This window comes from Triturus cristatus, chromosome 6 (assembly GCF_964204655.1).
Source record: "Triturus cristatus chromosome 6, aTriCri1.1, whole genome shotgun sequence".
NCBI classification, from domain to species: Eukaryota; Metazoa; Chordata; class Amphibia; order Caudata; family Salamandridae; genus Triturus; species Triturus cristatus.
Genome location: NC_140589.1, coordinates 1,555,225,763 through 1,555,245,138, shown reverse-complemented (window position 1 = coordinate 1,555,245,138; position 19,376 = coordinate 1,555,225,763). Strand labels below are relative to the sequence as shown.

The 19,376-nt window shown below is 51.1% G+C and overlaps 1 protein-coding gene across 2 annotated transcripts in view; it reads left to right on the top strand.

Annotated features, from left to right (window-relative positions):
- The window catches only part of KIF16B (kinesin family member 16B), a 1,684,060-nt gene that overhangs the window by 193,657 nt on the left and 1,471,027 nt on the right, over positions 1–19,376 (top strand). For both annotated transcript variants that reach the window (XM_085612707.1, XM_085612706.1), the window contains exon 4: positions 16,588–16,704. In XM_085612707.1, coding sequence (XP_085468833.1) covers positions 16,588–16,704 — 117 coding nt within the window. The remainder of the gene's footprint in view (positions 1–16,587; positions 16,705–19,376) is intronic.

Below are 19,376 nucleotides of genomic sequence, written 5' to 3'. Positions count from 1 at the left end.
GTGTGTTCTTGCATGAACTTTTCAGCAAACAAGTTAAAGACCATGGGAGATCCATGTTCAAATTTTTTCGTAATTTTCCCAAAGTCAAATGGATACATTTCTGCCGTCAGTCCTCTGATATAGATAGGTCCCTTTATCATATAGCAATTTCTAAGCAGGACTGGTAGATTGACGTACTTGAAAACATGGCCTGCTGTCTCTTGTAGATTATTTCACAAACAACCAAATGCAGTTGTTTCAATCGTAAAATCAAGGTGTAAAATGCCACTTTGAAAGACTACTGCAGTATAATCTCTTTTAAGGAACCCATACTAAAGTGGGATCTCAATTTGCTTTTAGTTTTTTGTTTACATTAGAGCCTCTGCCATTTTGTAATTTGAACTTTGTTTCATAAAGTTCTTCCTTCCTTGTAGCTGTATGCTAGGATGGTCAGTTGTGTCTGCCAAGAAGCGTTGCTCTGTATTTCAGTGAGCATTTTTGTACTTTGTACACTGACATTGCTTATCTGAAATTTGTAATCAGATTAACTAAAATACTTTGCTTCCAATGTTTAAGCTGAAGCCTCTTATTTTGGCTGATGTGGCAAGGCTTCTAAAATATTAACTTGAAATTACACACCTGCCTTATAATCTTACTGTCAGCTATGAAGTCCTTACCTCCCTCTGTTAGGAAGCCATGTTAGGTTATGGATGTACACATTTGTTTATTTAGTGGTTGTTTCCATGGGAATGCCCCCTGCATTGTGTTCCATCATGAGTCCTTGCACTGAGTGCCTCACGGTGAGTATCTGGTATTCTGATTTTTTTATTTGGTCCTTGGCTCCTCTTAATCGAGTGTGTGCATGAATGCCTAGCCCTGTTCCTTGACATGAACGAGGACCTGCGCCTCTCCTATGACTTGGGGGCGCGCACCAAGGATCTCCCCATTTAACTGGACTACTATCCCTGTTATGGATTTAGCATGTAGAGCAATGGAGGCAGCCTACCATGTGTGAATCAGTAGTGTGACCAAACCTTTTTAGATCCGGCTTGACCCCGCAGCTGTCGCTGACCTTATGTAATCAATATAAAAAGGACATTTTCAAGTTCTCTCTTGATAGAGAGAGAGGGCTTAGGCTCCATCCACATTTTGGTTAATCTAAGTACAGAATTTGACGGGGCAAAACTTGTGTGTTTGCTTGGCTCATGAGGTATTTTCTATTGCCGAACATTGTTGACGCATTACACCGTGGTGATGGAGTGCTGTGTTATGTGCGCTTAATGGATTTCCCCTCATCTTACATGGCTCAAACGTGATAATGCAATGGGTTGCACAAAAAGGAACCCTAGATGACTTGCCAACAAAGCAATAAGGACAAGGGTCATATGTTTTCGATGGAATCATTTCAGAATAAAAACAGCTGATTCATGTGATCCATGCACACAATTGAAAGGTGTATCCCTGGTGTGCTGACCAACGTGTGTGAGACTCTAGGAGCAGGCAGTAAGTGCGCAAACAGTTCGGACTCCTCTCCAGTATAAAATATGGAAGTCCGGCTAACCTGAATTTCCCCCGCTGCTCGCCCAGCATCATGGAAGCTTGCTGCTTCTGTTGTCCTCTTCTACTGGCATTCCCCTGTTCCCTCGACAGGCTGCCCTGCTCCTTTTCTGGGGGCCTGGGTTTTGTCCTTCATGCCGCCTCCCTATCTTCTTCGGCTGTTGTTCCCACTTCTGGGAGCCGTCTGTCATCAAGCTCCCTCTCCTTCATCTACGCATTCACTTCTGGCTGTGCTGAATCTCCATACACTAACCACACTCTTGCTTCCTATGTGTGGATGCAGCTGTGCAGAGGCAGCACTCAGTATTGCAGAGCCTGATGGAGTAATTGAAGGTGTGAAATGCTGGCTTGGGAAGTTCCATTAACTTCAGAGTTAGTCTGTACAGAAGGAATATTGCATGGCTATTAAATGTGAGGCATTAACCTAGAAGTTCCTACGTTAAATATTACTGTAATTAGTAAATTTCTGCACCATTCCAGAAATAACAGGGTTGACTCCAGCAATTTAAGGTGAGACTGTATAATTAGAGTTGGCTATACAGGGAGATTTAGTGTAGCTATATGAATTTCATAGGGACGTGGTATGCTTAAACCTACTGATGGGAGATTGTGTAAAACTATGCACGTCCATAAGGGTTGGACATTTTTAAATTAGTGTAGACATTTGACGCAAAATTCATACAATTGCCCAACCTTTGAGACCCAAGCTCTAACCTTGCCTGCCTGCTGCCTCTCAGGCCTAAACAGGGTGCAGGGCCCTACAAGCTCTGTTACAGGGCACACCACTGAACTTTTCAGTGGCATTGCAAGACTGCAACTACAGTAATCCTGGGCCTGGAGCCCCACAGTGAGGAGATAGACTTAGAGAGAGGCCGGGAGCAGCCTCCCTCCATGCAGGCCGGTTGAGGGAGCGCAGCATCTGATCCTGAGCTAAAGGAGGAAAAACATCTCCTCAACCATGCCTAGTCCCCCCCTCACCCCGCCTCTCACATCTCTCTCTCTCCTCTGCCCCCCTCTCTGAAAGTCAAACTGCCTGCTGAATCAGGATTGGATATCGTGGATCATTCAATCAGTGACCCGTCCACTTATCTCAATGACGGAAATATCAAAGCATGGCAGAACTGTAATATCATCGGTGTTCAAGGCTGACAACTTTGCTTCTGGTACTTCCTTAGTACAATGGTTACGATTTCTCTCTTGTGAAGTGAGAAGGACGACAATTGTCTTTTGGAGAGTAATAAAAGAGTCAATATAGGCAGAGAAGGTTCTGGTGGGAAGGACGCTTCCATCTGCGATTTCTTGTGGCTCATGTGGGTACAGTTTACTTTCCGGCATGGACTGGGAGGTGGATGAGAAGGGTAAGCCACTTATGATGTTGGCTTTTCATGATCTTATGGTTTGCCTCTCTTTAGCTGTAGCTTGTTTTTCTGCTCACTCCTTTTCTCCAGCTCTGTAATGGGGTTAGAGCTCCTAATAATGTTACTTAAAAAGGGACATGACAAACATCTATGCATAACTGCTGATGCTCCTTATGAGTTGAATGAATGAGTCGTTAATCAGGATTTTCATATAGAGCACACTACCTGTAAACGTCTGTCACAGCTTAAGGTGGGGCTCGAAGTACCCCCTTTAATTATCAAACGTTTTCAGCGAAGTACTATGCAACCTTTTTCAGAATCTGATGTTTTAAAATGACCATTCCAGCCTGTCTGGCTCAATAGAATTCTCCAGGTTAATGTTTCAGTTTAGATTTTTTAGAGCAGTCCTTGACTTGTTTTAATGCCTGCAATAAACATACTTTTTTTTGCTCCTCATCACTTTTCTAACCCATTCATAAGCATTTCTTTGTCATTGCTGAATGGTTTATTTTATTACTTGGCCAGTGACCAACCCTTTCATTCTTACTGACCTGTATATGAGCTGTAATCTATATACACAATATCAAATCACAGAAAAAGCACATTCAGTTTAAAAAAAAAAAAAAAGCCAGGTGTATTGGCTTTCCCTAACTTGTTATCTGTGTTACTGGATTGGAGGGCTACCAGCCCACTCCTGTAAAATTCTGCTTCTGTGGTCTCACCCAGACGCCAGCGCTAACATCCTAAGTGTATGTTATGCGTGTGTGTGTGTATATAGCCTTATATGAGTGACTAAGACGCAAATTCATCCCAGTTGGGGACCAGAATACAGTGACCAGAACTCCGTGGGGGAGAGGGGCCACACCTCAGTTTCATCAGCGCCAGACATGCGCTTAAAAGGTGCTCTGTAACCGCGCAGCGCAGGACACAAATTCAGCCCTGTTGGGCCTCGGACTACAGTGACCAGCACTCTCCGCGGGAGGGGGGGCCTCACCTACATTTCATCAGCACCAGGCAGCCTCCTAAGGAGTGATCTGCACCCTGCAGCGCAAACACGAATTCAGCCCTATTGGGGCCCAGACTAGTGACCTGCACTCTCCGCGGGAGGGGGGGCCTCACCTACATTTCATTAGTACCAGGCAGGCGCCTAAAGGGAGATCTGCATCCTGCAGCGCAAACACGAAATCAGCACTATTGGGGCCCCGACTACAATGACCAGCACTCCTTGCGGAAGGGGGACCTCACCTGCATTTCATCAGCACCAGGCAGCCTCCTAAGGAGTGATCTGCACCCTGCAGCGCAAACACGAATTCAGCCCTATTGGGGCCCAGACTACAGTGACCTGCACTCTCCGCGGGAGGGGGGCCTCACCTACATTTCATTAGCACCAGGCAGGCGCCTAAAGGGAGATCTGCATCCTGCAGCTCAAACACGAAATCAGCACTATTGGGGCCCCGACTACAATGACCAGCACTCCTTGCGGAAGGGGGACCTCACCTGCATTTCATCAGCACCAGGCAGCCTCCTAAGGAGTGATCTGCACCCTGCAGCGCAAACACGAATTCAGCCCTATTGGGGCCCAGACTACAGTGACCTGCACTCTCCGCGGGAGGGGGGCCTCACCTACATTTCATTAGCACCAGGCAGGCGCCTAAAGGGAGATCTGCATCCTGCAGCGCAAACACGAAATCAGCACTATTGGGGCCCCGACTACAATGACCAGCACTCCTTGCGGAAGGGGGACCTCACCTGCATTTCATCAGCTCCAGGCAGTCGGTTAAAAGAAGCTCTGCACTCCCGTAGCGCGGTACGCGCCTTGGTGCTTACCCAAGTGAAGACCAGACCAAGAGCGGGCCCATCTGCGGCCAGTAGAGGCTGGGCTGGGCCACCCCTCTATGAGCCTTCTCCTTTTGAGGTAAGACCTTTCTTTGAGGGGTTAATACATCACTATTTTTGGCCTCAAGCCTTTTTTTGAGTTCAGTGAAGACTATGGGCAAAAGAAAAACCCAGGGCATCCGTGAAACAAATGCTTCATCAGTTCTTATCCCCTCCATCACAAGCTATCTGTCCTCCGTAATTTGAGTCATTAACTCCGAAATTGAGCAGGTGGAAGAAAAAATTTACGCTGTGCTCGGGCTTTCCACGTCGTCTACTGCCCCCAGGAACAGGCACAGAATGACTTCAATAATTTATCAAACTTGGAGGAGCCTAGCGCGCAACCAAGATGGCCGCGTAGGTGCGAGGCTCCCGAGGACCTCCGCGACCTCCTGAATAAATCCTGGAAATATCCTGTCCTTGTTAAGGGGACTGTGTCGGGGAACCCGAGCTGAGGCACTACCCGTTTTTTGGGCTCGAATCGGACCCCGAACACCGGTGGGAACATCGACTGAAGGTTGCGGCCTTCTCCTCGCCGGCCCCCCGGATTGGAGTAGTGGCGCGATCCGGGGACAAGGTGAATAACAGCGGCGAGCGGGGCTGGGCGACTCGCGCACCCCGCACTTTCACTTTCGCTTTTGCGCCCTCCTTGCTCTCTGGCGAGGTCGGGCCGCGGAGCGGGGTGCGGTGGTGTGGCCTTGTCCAGGTACCCAGCTGGCCCGCCGGCGGTGGGTCGACCCGCGGCTCTGTGGTCGCCCCCTTGACACCCGTGATCTGGTGTGACGGCCCGTTTGGAGATCTTGGCGCGACGGTGGAAGGGCCAGCATGGCCACCAAACAAGATGGCGACCGGGCGAAGGTGAAGACGACCCGCCGTGGCACGGCGCACCAGGCCAATAGTATGGACCGCTACACGCTCCAAAAGGGTTCTCCGGAGACAACGCGGTCATCCCCGGTGGGACCGACGGAGACACCTGCCCATCCAGTGGATCTAACCCTCCGGGACGTCATGGGCGCCATCGCTGAACTGAAGGCCTCAGTGGACCAGCGTTTTGATACCTTGTCGCAAAAAATTGACTCGGTCCTGGTGGATGTGGGCCTTGTGAGGGCGGACTTGTCAAAGACGAACGACCGAGTCGATTCCCTGACCCACACCACAACGAGCCTCACGACTGACGTGGTGGCCCTCCAGAAGGAGGTGCGCCGGCTTGGCCAGGCGAGCGCCCTGATGGACCGGCGACTGGAGGATTCCGAGGGTCGCGCCCGGAGGAATAATATCCGCATTATTGGTGTGCCGGAGGGACGTGAGGCGGAGGCGGCGGATCTCTTCGTGGAAGACTTGATCCTGACCCATCTCCAGCCCCGGGGGCTGAGTAAGTTTTTTGCGGTGGAACGTGCCCACCGGGTCCCCGGGGGCCGCCCTAAGACCGGTGCCCCGCCGCGGCCCCTTATTGCCCGAATCTTTAATTTTCGGGACCGAGATGCCATCCTCCAGACCTCCAGGCAACAGGGACCGGTCAGGTTGGACAACATGGACGTAAACTTCTACCCAGACTTTACCCCGGCAGTCCAGAAGCAGCGGCAGAGCTTTATTGGCATCAAACGTCGTTTAAGGGACCTAAATCTTAAGTACTCAATGCTCTTCCCGGCTAAGCTGCGGGTGGAGGTGGATGGTCGCACGCACTTCTTCGACCGGCCCGAGGCGGCTGGGGACTGGTTGGACACCTTGCCTGGGGATCGGGGCCGGGGGGGTGGGGGGAGCGCAGCTGGCGAGGAGGGCCCGCTGGTTCAGAATTGAGGGGTGACTGTATTGCCTTACTCGGGACATTGTTCCTTCACCACATACTGCTTCTGTAGGTTCCCCTCCCATGGAGGTCATGTGGGGTCTGCTGGGGGCTTCCCTCCTCCTCTGGGGGACTAATTAGTATTTAGCTATGGGGCGACAGGCACACTGCACTTTGGGGGGGCTGTCTGGGCTCATGCAGGGGTGCAGGGAGGGGGGAGTTTTGTTGGGACCGGGGGGTGGGGGGGGTGTGTTGTTTGTTCGTACCGCAAGGCAATCCTGCGACTGTTTTGTTGTCTTTAGACTGCTCGGTGGGGGACGACCGATTGTTTCGACGTATGATGGGGGGTAGGGACTTGACTGTGTTGTCATGGAATGTTAACGGCCTGGGGGATAGGATTAAGCGTGGTGTGGTCCTGCAGTATTTAAAACGTATTTCCCCAGATGTTGTCTTTCTGCAAGAGACGCACCTTATAGGTAACACCTTTCATGCAATGAATCGGAGGGGATATCGTTTGGCGGCCCACTCTGGCTTCACCTCAGGCTCGCGGGGGGTGGGTATTATGGTTAGGAACTCGCTCCCGTTGGAGATTGATGAGGTGCACCACGATGAGAGGGGACGTTACACTGCTCTGGCGGGACGTATGGAGGGTAGAGTGTTCAGTTTTGTGTCGGTGTACGTCCCGCCTGGGCTACAGGCCACTACATTTGCGGACCTGGGGCGCCTCCTTCTGGAACTTCCGAGTGGCCTATTGGTGGTTGGAGGGGACTTTAATGCGGTTGTTTCTGGATCTATGGATCGCCATCCCCCTAGGGACCTCCCCCGGGCACAGGCGTGGCTGCCTGGCCTTTTAGACACACTGGGCCTGGTGGATTGTTGGCGCTTAAAGCATCCCGTATTGCAACAATACACCTTCCACTCGGGGGCCCATGGTAGTCTTTCGCGGCTTGATTACATCCTTGTCCCAGCGGCCCATGCGGGGAGGGTGGGAGAGGTGCGCCATCTGGCACGGGGTATTTCAGACCACTCCCCATTGTTGTTGCATTTTGATGTCTTCCCGAGGGGGGATGGCAGGGTGGCCCCGATTAACGCCTGGTATCTGCGCGACCCCACCATTCGTGCCGACTTGATCACATCCTTGCAGCGCTATTTTGAGGAGAATGTGGGGTCGGTCCCATCTGCCATCTCCCTATGGGAGGCTTTCAAGGTGGTTCTTAGAGGGGAGGCCCTCTCCTTTATTGCCAGTGCCCGGCGGCGTGAGCGGGAGGAGGTGACCCGGGTGGAGGCCGAGATTGCGGAATTGGAGGGTGACCTGGGGAACGGGGTAACAGACGCCAAGTTACATGTTCTGCAGTTAAAGCAGGCGGCCTACCGGGCCCTCGTCACGGAGGCGGCCAGGGGCCTTGGTAGAGAGCAGCAGGGGCGCTTGTATGATGTGGGTGATAAGGCCGGTAAATTGATTGCGTGGTTGGATAAGAGAGAGAGAGCGAGCCGAGTGGTGCCTTTGATTGAGAGTGTGGATGGTGCGTGTGCCACGGAGCCGGAAGCCATTGTCTCCTGTTTCGCGGATTATTTCCGCGGAGTCTACTCCCCTGCTTCTCCCTGTTCGGAGGCGGACTCCCGTGCCCTGCTTCGGGATATTGCACTCCCCTCCCTTACGGCGGAAGACAGAGATTCGCTGGACGTCCCTCCCACCTCGGACGAAATTGCCTCGGCTATTCGCTCGATTTCATCCGGCAAGGCCATGGGCCCCAATGGCATTCCCATTGAGCTATATAAGTTACGCCCGGATGTGCTGGCACCCCACCTGCGAGCGATGTTCCTCGCGGCCCACTCGCAGGGCTCCCTCCCGCCGGACCAGCGTCTGGCCACAATTGTGGTAATCCACAAGGAGGGGAAGCCCCGTGAACGGGTCACATCCTATCGGCCGATTTCGCTTTTGAACGCGGAGCCCAAAATCCTCGCCAAGGTGTTGGCTAACCGGTTGGTTGGCGTGGTGGGCGATTTGGTCCATCAAGACCAATCGGGCTTTATCCCACACCGCAATACGGCTCTTAATCTACGGCGCTTGCACGGCGTGCTCGCGCGTGTCCCATTTGTGCGGGAGCCAGCCATCTTGGCGTCCTTGGACGCCACCATGGCGTTTGATACGCTCGAATGGCCATATCTCTGGGCGATGCTCGCGAAGTTTGGGTTCGGCCCGGGTTTCATCAGCTGGGTCAAATTACTATATTCGGGCCCGATGGCGCAGGTGGTGGTGAACGGGCGTGTGTCGACCCCGTTCGCGCTGGGGCGGGGCACGCGACAGGGTTGTCCCCTGTCGCCTCTTCTGTTCGCCCTGGCCCTGGAGCCCCTGGCGGAGTGGCTGCGGTGGCACCCTTCCATCCGTGGTCTCCGCTGGACCCCCGAGCACGAGGACCGCGTGTCCCTCTACGCGGACGATATCCTTTTGTATCTCGCCTCCCCGCGCAAGTCCCTGATCGTCCTAGTTGATGTTCTGCGCTCCTTCGGTCGCAACTCAGGCCTAGTCATTAACTGGGCGAAATCCTGCGTCTACGTGCTTTCCGGGGAGGCTCCGGTCCTGCCGCGGGACTGCCCGATCCAGATTGCCTCCCAGGGTTTCCGGTACTTGGGTATATATATCACTCTTGACCCGGAGGCCCGCTATGAGCGGAATCTGCTGCCCCCTCTCCAGCGTTTGAAGGAGGATGTGGTGCGCTGGCGGCGTCTCCCGCTCTCGCCGCTCGGTCGAGCGGCCTTGTTTAAAATGATGTCCTTGCCGCGCTTCCTCTACGCCCTCCAGAACACTATGGATATGGTCCCGGCACGCTACTTTCGTGAGGTGGAGGGCCTTCAGCGGCGCCTGTTCTGGGACGGGAGGCCGCGTATTGCTCTGGCTAAACTGACGCTCCCGTGGTACGATGGAGGGGTCGCCCTCCCGGACATTAAACGGTATTACTGGGCCTCCCAGCTAGCTGCAATTAATCATGGCCTTTACGGGCCCGCCCTGAACCCGGCATTCGAGATGGACAAGATGCTCCTGCCCGGTGGCGATTACAATCGAGCGCTGTACTCTGGTGCGCCTGACTCCCGTCTGACGGGACCGACGCGTGTAATGGTGCGGGTTTGGCACGCGGCTAATGCAGCTATGGGGTGGAAGGACCGTTTGACCCGGGCGTCTCCACTGTATGCCTCTGAGAGACTGGGCTCCCTGTGGACATCGAAGGGCTTCGAGAAGTGGGACACGATCGGAATCAGCACAGTGGGGGATCTTTGGACGAGGGGGGGATTCAAAACTTTTGAGACGCTGCAGGCGGAGTTCCAGCTGCAGGGCAGTGAGTACTTTCGGTACCTGCAGGTCCGCCATGCGCTGGGCTCCGTCTTCCCGGATGTTGCATCCATTCCGGAGTCTTCCCCCCTGGAGGACAGAGTGCTGGATGGCCATGTCCCGGACAGCACGATCTCCCTCATATACAAGAAGCTGATTAATGATAGATCGTGCCTGTTAACTAGTCTACGCGAGGCTTGGGTGGCCGACGGGCTGGAGCTGGACGACGAGGATTGGATGTCCGCGGTGGCCTCTCCGAAAGAGGTGGCCATCCCGGCTCGCCTTCGTTTCGTCCAGCTCAAGATTCTTCACCGGGTCTACGTGACGGGGCCGAGGCTTCTACGTATGGGTTTTGCCATGGACGGACTGTGTAGGCGTGGATGTGGTGCGTTGGCGACTTTTATGCATATACTGTGGGAGTGCCCGAAGGTGGAGCGATTCTGGCGTGGTGTGCATGAGGTCCTGCGTGTGGTCACGCGTGTAGCGCTGCTGCCCGAAGCGAGGAGGTGCTTGTTGAATGTATGGGAACCGAATGACTACTCGGTTCCGCAGACGCGGTGGGTGACTCTGGGATACATGATAGCGAAACGTGATATTGCTCAATTGTGGGGATCCCAGAGGCCCCCTGCGGTGTCGGCCTGGAAAGAGCACATGGATTGGTGTATGTTCCGTGAAAGGGTGGTGTATGTGGCGAGGGGTAAGCCTGGGGCGTGGGTGAAAATCTGGGGCCCCTGGAACGCCTACCGTGGGGGCATTTGTGAGCCACCACAGCTGCCGGCTGCCTCGCTTGCTCCGTCTCCCTAGCTGGACCCTCTTGCTCGGCCGCGGGCACGCGGCCCCCCAGTCCTTGATCTCCTCCCATCCCCCTCTTCAGATCTTTCCTGCCAGTCTGGATCCCCCACTATGGAGCAAGTGTTGTCATCTTGAATCTCGGGTTGCCTTGCGGTTGTGGTTTTTTGTTGATGTTGTTAGTCCTTAAAATGAAACCGTACTCTGTGGCAGGACGCCGTGAGGCCTGCACCGTTGATTACTCCTGTGTTTCTTCTGTACACCGCTGAGAGACCTTTACTGTCTGTATGTACTATATTTGTGATGCTTTAGCGGCCGGCCGTGCGGTTGTAGGCCCATACCTGTAACCTTTTTATGGATGCAATAAACGGTTTCAAAAAAAAAAAAAAAAAAAAAAAAATAATTTATCAAACTTGGACAAGAATGTACCAGGGCCCAGCCCAGACCATGGAGGCATGGCCAATAAAATTAACCGTATGAGCAGTCCGACCACCAATACTAACAGGAAGTCTTGTGGTACAGGATTTTGGTCACTCAGACGGGCCTTGTGGGGTGGGTATTTCCACAGTGTAGTTGATGACTGACATTACTGAACCCCTTTCTTACGTGAACTTGCCTCCTCCCTAAAAATGCAGACTAAGTAAGCAGGAGGCTCCCAAAAGGAAGCCCTAGCTCCACCCAGTATTGGATGGAGGATGTGGTGGCCCTTCTACCAATAAGCTTCAAGAAGAGTGCGCTAATTCTCCCTTGGTAACGCAACTGAGTGCAATGATGAAAGCCCATTTTGATGCTTTATTTAGTAGACTGGAACTACCGTTAAAATCTTTGAGGGATGATTTAACACCTAAAATCGACCAGGGGATTAGTAACATCATGGCATCCCTTGGTCTGTCTATGGCTTAGCCATTGGGTGAGGAACTGTCAAGGACGGATCATCCTTGCCTTAAATTCTTATTTAGATCCTAGGTCTGACCTTCTGCCAACCCAGGCTTTTTCTAGGCTGTCAGTAGCTACCCCACCTGTTTTCGAGAGGTCTAGTAAAAAGTATGCATTGGTTTCCACATCGTCGGTTCCTGAGAGGTCAGATTTCCATTTTACTATGGGGCATTTATCCCCACAGGAGGATGGTAGAAACAACACAATTCCTCTCACCAGCTGATTGTAAATTTTTATCACAATATATTTGATCACCTTTGCACTAATATTGTGACTATGTCGAACGATGCGATTGCAAACGAGAGCGTTAAAAATCAGCCATATGTTTGCCTTGAGTGGGCGGCTTTAATTTCACCACATGTGAGTTCAGCGACTTTCGGGTCTGTAGACTACAAAACAAGGATGCTCTGGAGATGACACATTTTAGACACTCTAACTACGGGGACGCTTTGAACAATATTCTAAGGAGCTAGTATTTTTGGTATTTGAGTGACTGTGTGAGGGTCATCCCTAGACCATATCCAACTTTCATAGGGGGAAAAAAATCTAGTACTATTGACTTTGTTAATTTCAAATGATTTTAATTTTTCAGTGGTTGACTTCAGAATCTTTCCAAATTGTGCTAGTGACCATAACACTTTAGAAGCTTCTTTTAAAATAGATTTAGCGCTAGTTGAGCCTAAGCAGGTTGTGGCCCCTCCTACTTTCAGTTCCAGTAAAGGGCTCCGATTGAAATGGGAGCATGTCGACCCAGAACTCTTTTAGGAAAAAAATGCTTCTGAAAATTGCAGGTTAATATACAAGTGCTTGTCCCTGGAGGCTTATCAGTTTTTTATAATTGAGGATTTCGCCAGTGTCTGCTTAGCTGTCTTGCAGGCCTTAACTGTAAAACGTCCCACTTCCACCCCCCCCCCCCCCCCCCCTCCTCGATGGTTTAATACCACCTGTCAGTCCATTTCTGTGAATTGAGGTGGCTGTTAAATAAAGCCAGTGCAGGGAAGCTCTGGGCTGGATTGAGTCCCAGCAGACCTGTTTAGAGAACTTCGACCTCTAGGCCCCAACACTCACCAGTGTATTTATAGCTGCCATTATTGGGCCACTGCCCTCCTCTTGGAAAGAGGCCATTGTAGTACCTATCTGTAAAAAAAGGTGCTAGATCTGACCCCTCCATTTGTAGGCCACTTTCTCATCTGGATTCACAGTTAAGTTCCTGGGTAGAATCCTATTGGCACGACTAGAGGCTTGGGCTATCTCAAATAACATCCTCTCTAAAGCCCAATACAGTTTCAGACGATGAGCATGGTTGAACAATGTTACTCATTGTTGGTAAGTACACCAAGTCCATGAAAGGCTCTTTACACCTAGCATTCATGGACCTGTTGTTTGCTTTCAAGTTGGTCCAAATTGTGAGATATGATGGGCAATCTGGGGGTGAAAGAGCCCCTGGGTTGCTGTCCTTTGGAGATTGCACTGGAACTCTTCGGTTAAGATCAGTTGTGGCCCTGGGGGAGAACATACGTCATCTATATACTGTAATCCAAGTTTTCGGCAGGGCTGCATACTCACCCGGTTTTTGTTTCTCATTTACGTAAACAGTTTAGAAGCTCACCTACTCCAAAAGAAATTGGATTTCCCGAGGGCAGGCACTTGTTTTATCCATTCGCTTGTCTACGCAGATGATGCCGTCCTATTAGCCAGTACTGCAGTCAGCCTTCTGAAAGCCCTGGACGCCTTTGTGGCGTTTGTCATCTCTACACTTGAAGATTAACAAGCAGAAGTCTTCAATTAATGGTTTGTGGGCCAAATAAAACTAAATCTAAAACCTTTTTTAATCAGGGAGCTCCAGTCGCCAAATTAGAACGTTTTTGTTATTTGGACTGCCCTTTGACCCACAGGTTAACTGGGGAGTCCCAGATCGTACTGAGGGTGCAAGAAATAAATAGAGCCATGGACAAAATATTTTGCTTTGCGCTGTTAGGCCACAGACCAAGGAGGGAAATAATTACTTTATATAAAGCGAAGTGTCTTTAAATTGCCACGTGCAGGGCTGGGGTGTGGGGGTTTTGTGATTGCACTAGACTCTAAACTGTAGAGAACAGCTTCCTTTGAAGGCTCTTGATGATCTTGCAGGGAGCGCCAACCTTCTTTTGTCACTCCCAAGTGGTACTACATTTCCTAGGGAACATTTTGTGTCCGGTTCCCTTATTACTTTGCTCCAAAATCTGTCAAACACCAAAACTAGAATTTCTAAATATATTCTCCAGGATTGTCTGGCCCTGGATAACGCCGAGCCTATACCATGGCTTGGGTATATTAAGCACACTTTTTTAGTAGGTTGGGAGCCATGGAGCTTTTTAATAACCCTGCCCAATCTTCCCGCTCAGCTAGAGCCTGATTAAGTTGGCCTCTTTTGAGAAGGCACAGGTTATGCTCCGCTTACTTCTCTTGCAAATTACCATGTCCTAGCACTTGGGCATGAGATGATATTTCACCTTTCTTATATAGAAAATGCTCAATACAGGTTCTATTTAACTAGACTGCTTTTGTGGACACTGGAGTTTCTATTGGCTCCATAACAAGGAAGAAAAATACATATAGTGGTGCACCAACAGTATATAATAATATGAAAGAGTCTAAATCAAAATATAGAATGTTCCATATCTTCTTTACTGTGCTTGTACAGTAGACCTATAGATCCAAGTGTTACAGCAAAACAACACAGCCAATACGTTTCGTTCAACACTGTGAACTTCTTCAGGGCATTCTTAATTTGTACAGCCAATATACCATGTGTCCTGTGAAACTCTACCTCACCATATTGAAATATATCATATATGCGAGGGGTTTTGTTAGATCACACACCCATGATCCTTTTAATATCGGGCCAGGCCGCCCCCGTACTTGACACCTTAGTCCGTGTCCAGGATACTAGACCAACCGCAACTTGCACCGCGTGAGTGCAAAAACAAAAGAGGCCCACACAACAAGGGGCATGGTTTGAGAGTCGCTCTTCTTGCCATTGTGACAATATTTCTGGACCAGTCACATTGCACTGTTTGCTTTTTGCGCCCTTTATAAATCAGGGAGATTGCGTTTTTCACTTCCACCCCTGCGTTCATGCAGTTTTAATTCACATCGGAACAGCTTTAGATTTTTATTATACCGGGATTTGCCAGAGATTTGTCCTGCTGTAATTTATTTTATTAGTGGAACTTGTATGCTCTGGAGGAGCTGCAATGCCAGTGTGCTAGGAGGTTCTGGCACTGTATCAGTCGCAAAATCATTCTGCAGCAGCCCAATCACAGAGGAAGTGCGAGGTCTAGGGCACATGGTGCTTCGAGATGATACGTTGTCAGCTCTGTGCCTGTAGTTACCTTGATAACCATGTCTCCTCTACTCTGAGGACAGAGCTTGCTGGCAGCAGCTAAATGCCAACTGCTGGTGCTCGTCTATTGATTGTTTTCACACTAAGGTACATCAAAAGTGACATCAAAGGAGTTCCAAATTGCTTGACGACGAGGTATAAATATGTGAATGGAGGGTTTGTGTCATTCTATGACCTGTAGTATGTAGTATTCAGTTTTCTGTAATTTTTAGTTTGAGTCTGGGCAGCAAATGCTCTGCTCTGGGAGGCTGTATTCGGGTATGGACTTGAAGCTCCACCCATCTTTTATATTGGCGCCTGTTACTGTCCTTTCTAAATGGTTGCTTTTGATTCATGAATAGGCTTAGTAGTCCCTTCTTGGTACTGCCTTGTCTGAATTTGTAACCTCCCATGAGGACTGGACATTTTACTTGTGTTGTTACACGGTCTGTTTTATCTACATTCTGTGAGCACTATTTTCTTTAATGTCTTTATTCTAGCTGATGTTGCAGGCATGACAGGCACTCCCTAACCCACCCTGTTTTCCTGACAGCGCGGCGTCAGATCATGGACGCTGCGCTTTAACTTTGAGAAATGCTCCCTGCACAACGCTGCACTTCTGCATGCACTATGCTGCTTAACAAATGCTTTTTTTTTTTGTAAAGCCCCCAATACTGCAATTTCACTTTAATGGCAGCCGCTCACCTTTCTTTAGACGAGCTACGTCTAAAGAAAGGGGCGTGGCTGCCTTTAAAGTGAAAGTGCGGCATGGGGCACTTTTACTAAAAAACACATTTGTTTGTCAACTGTACAAACAGACCACGCTTTCACTTTAATGGCGGCCATGCACCTCTCTATAGACGCGGGTCATCTAAAGATAGGTGTGGCTGCCATTAAAGTGAAAGCGCAGCATGGGCGCTTTTACAAACCAGCATTTGCAATGCATTAGGTCTCGCATTTGCGAGAGTTTAAGCTGTTGGCATTGTAAATGACAATGCCTTTTATTTATGTTTTAAATACCAACACATAAATAAAAGGCATTGTCATTTGCAATGCAAATAGCTCAAACTCTCGCAAATGCGAGACCTACTGCATTGCAAATGCTTGTTTTTATAGTACTTTCTTTTATCAATGAGCAGCTCTGGGTTGGGCAGTCTGATATTGCAATGCTAGGTGATACGTTCTGAGCTTGCTGCACCCCCATACTACGTTCTTTCGAAGCCTGTGATAGCTTGCCACCACTACCATTGAGAGTCAAGTGCTGAAGGGGTTCACTTTGGCACAATCTGCAGAACAATAGTAGGACAGACTCTGAGGCGTCAGAGACAAACGACCCAGGCCATCACGGCCGAGGCCCATTAGGTCTGAAAGTGAGATTCACCACAGTAAAGATATGGAGAATGGTTTCATCTACATGGCACTTGACTAGAAGTAATTTCCCCCATAATGCTTCTGTACAATTCTTTTTAGAAATTAAGTGCGTGCTTGTTTTATGGATCGATGAGGCCCTCTGGTGGCCGACATATTGACAAAGTAATTAGTGAATTTAAGCTGAGAGTGAAATGAGAGTTAAAAGCATTGTACCATTTTAATCATGTTTATTTAATATTTTTTTCAGGTTTTCAGAAATCTTGGCACAGATGTCCTGACCTCCGCTTTTGAAGGTTATAATGCCTGTATCTTTGCTTATGGACAGACTGGATCTGGGAAGTCCTATACCATGATGGGCAATCCTGTACGTATTTTGACGTTTGCACTGCATTTGCATCTGGGGTAGTTCTGAGCTAATCCTTTCGTTTTTGTTGTTGATGCAAGCATTATACACTGATATGATAACCTTCCGCCTTTGCTAATATTTTAATAAATTGTATCCGGCTTAGCCATTTTGAAAGCTATAAAGCGAACCTTGACCCTGTCTCCAGGCAGGTCGCCCCCCATACCGCACAGCTCCACCTGACTGCGCCCGTGCTCCTGTGCCCAGCTACTGCCGAGTGCTGAGTTCAAGGCCTGCCTCCACCCGCAGGCTAGCACCTGCGCCTCATCCCTGGTGGCCAGTAGTAGGCCGTAGGTTTGCTTTTCTGCCCTAGAGTTGTATTGTATTGTATTTTGTATTGTGCTCCTTTTGCTTATGTGACCGTTCTAATTGTGCTCCTTTTGCTTATGTGACCGTTTTAGTTGTATTTTGTATCTGGCTTCTGCTCTCTGTAACCGCTTCTTCTCGCTTGCTTCTCTGCCGCCTTTCCCGCCGCTGCGTCCCCTGCGGCCCCGCCCCCCCCCGCTCGCCCATTCGTCGTTTCCCCCCCCCCTCCCAGCTGCTCCTCCCTCCCACCTCCCCTTCTTATGGCAGCCGCTGCGCAGCAGTGAAAGCGACCCTTGACCCTGTCTCCAGGCAGGTCGCCCCCCATGCCGCGCAGCTCCACCTGACTGCGCCCGTGCTCCTGTGCCCAGCTACTGGTGAGTGCTGAGTTCGAGGCCCGCCTTCACCCGCAGGCTGCCACCTGCACCTCATCCCTGGTGGTCAGTGGTAGGCCGTAGGTTTGCTTTTCTGCCCTAGAGTTGTATTGTATTGTATTTTGTATTGTGCTGCTTTTGCTAATGTGGCCGCTTTAATTGTGCTCATTTTGCTTATGTGACCGTTCTAATTGTGCTCATTTTGCTTATGTGACCGTTTTAATTGTATTTTGTATCTGGCTTCTGCTCTCTGTGACCGCTTCTTCCCGCTTGCTTGTCTGCCACCTTTCCCACCGTTGCGTCCCCTGCGGCCACGCCCCCCCGCTCGCCAACACGTCGTCACCCCCCGCCACCCGCCCCCCTCCCAGCTGCTCCTCCCTCTCACCTCCCCTTCTTATGGCGGCCGCTGCGCTGCGGAAGCACGCAGCAGGTGTGCCGCTGGTGCGCCAAAGGTGTGCCTAAGGCAAGCCAGTCTGCGCCCGTCCGCACCTGGACCGCGCCCAGCGCCAGAACCCCTGGCCCCCGCGAACACCACAACGCCCGACTACACTATGATGCCAGCACCCTCCACGCACTCAACCCCGGACGAGAACATACCTGTTACCAGCCACCCTGAAGCGCACCCAAGGACCCTTCACCTGCCGGAACTGCAGCTTCACCAGCACCCGGCCCGCCAAACCGCCAACCAAAGAACCCAACCACCTCAGATGCATCCTCCTCAACACCCGCTCCGCCCGCAAACACGCCGTCGAACTCTGGGACCTTCTCGACTCAACCTCCCCTGACGTCGCTTTCCTGACGGTGACCTGGCTAAACCCCACCTCAGCTCCCGACATCGCCATAGCCATCCCGGAAGGCTACAAGATCACCCGCAGGGAGCGTACCAACGGCATAGGAGGAGGACACGCCATCGTCCCCAGGAACACCCTCAGAGTCTCGACCAACACCAGCGACAGCCTCCGCACTGCTGAACACATGCACTTCCAGATCCACACCGACCCCAACACCACCCTCAGAGGAACCCTCGTCTACAGACCCCCGGACCCCGACCACAGTTCAGCTACTCCATCGCCGACTTCATCAGCACACACGCCCTCGCCTCCACGGACTACATCCTCCTCGGGGACTTGAACTTCTACCTCGAGAACAACAACGACACCAACTCCACTACCCTGATTGACAACCTCGCAAACCTCTTACTCAGACAGCTCGTGACAACACCCACCCACGCCGCTGGCCACACGCTCGACCCCATCTTCACCGCAAGCCCCCACATCACCTTCAACCACACCACCGAACCCCACTGGACCGACCACCACTGCATCCACTCCACCTTCAGGAAGCCCACCACGCACCACCGCACCCAACTGATGCCTCGACGCTGCTGGAGCAAAGCACCGTAGACCAGCTAACCACCACACTCGCCCAGAGCCCACCCACCGACTCCACCGACCCAGACACCGCCGCCCACAACCTCAGACAATGGATCAACAACTGCACCAACACCCTCGCACCACTCAAGACACCCTCCAACAGCCACACCAGCAAGAAAGCCACCTGGTTCACCTAAGACCTCCAAACAAACATGCCGAAATCTGGAGAAGAACTGGCTCCCGAACGAACTCCGGACAGCTACGCAGCCCACAAGAACGCCACCCGCAGACACCAACTCATCCAAGCCACCAAGAGGGCCTTATTCAAAGACCGCCTAGATAACAACGCACACAACAGCAAAGAGCTCTTCAACATCGTGAAGGAACTCTCCAACACCAACGACATCCTGCCTTCGGAAGAAGGTGGCCAGCGAGTCCCTGTGGGACTCGCTGGCCACCTTCTTCCACCGCAAGATCGCAGACATCCACGACAGTTTCAACATCACGACCGCCCCGACAACAACTGCCCCCACGACCACCACCTGCACCAATCGCCTGCTCTCCTGGACCAGCATCAACGGCG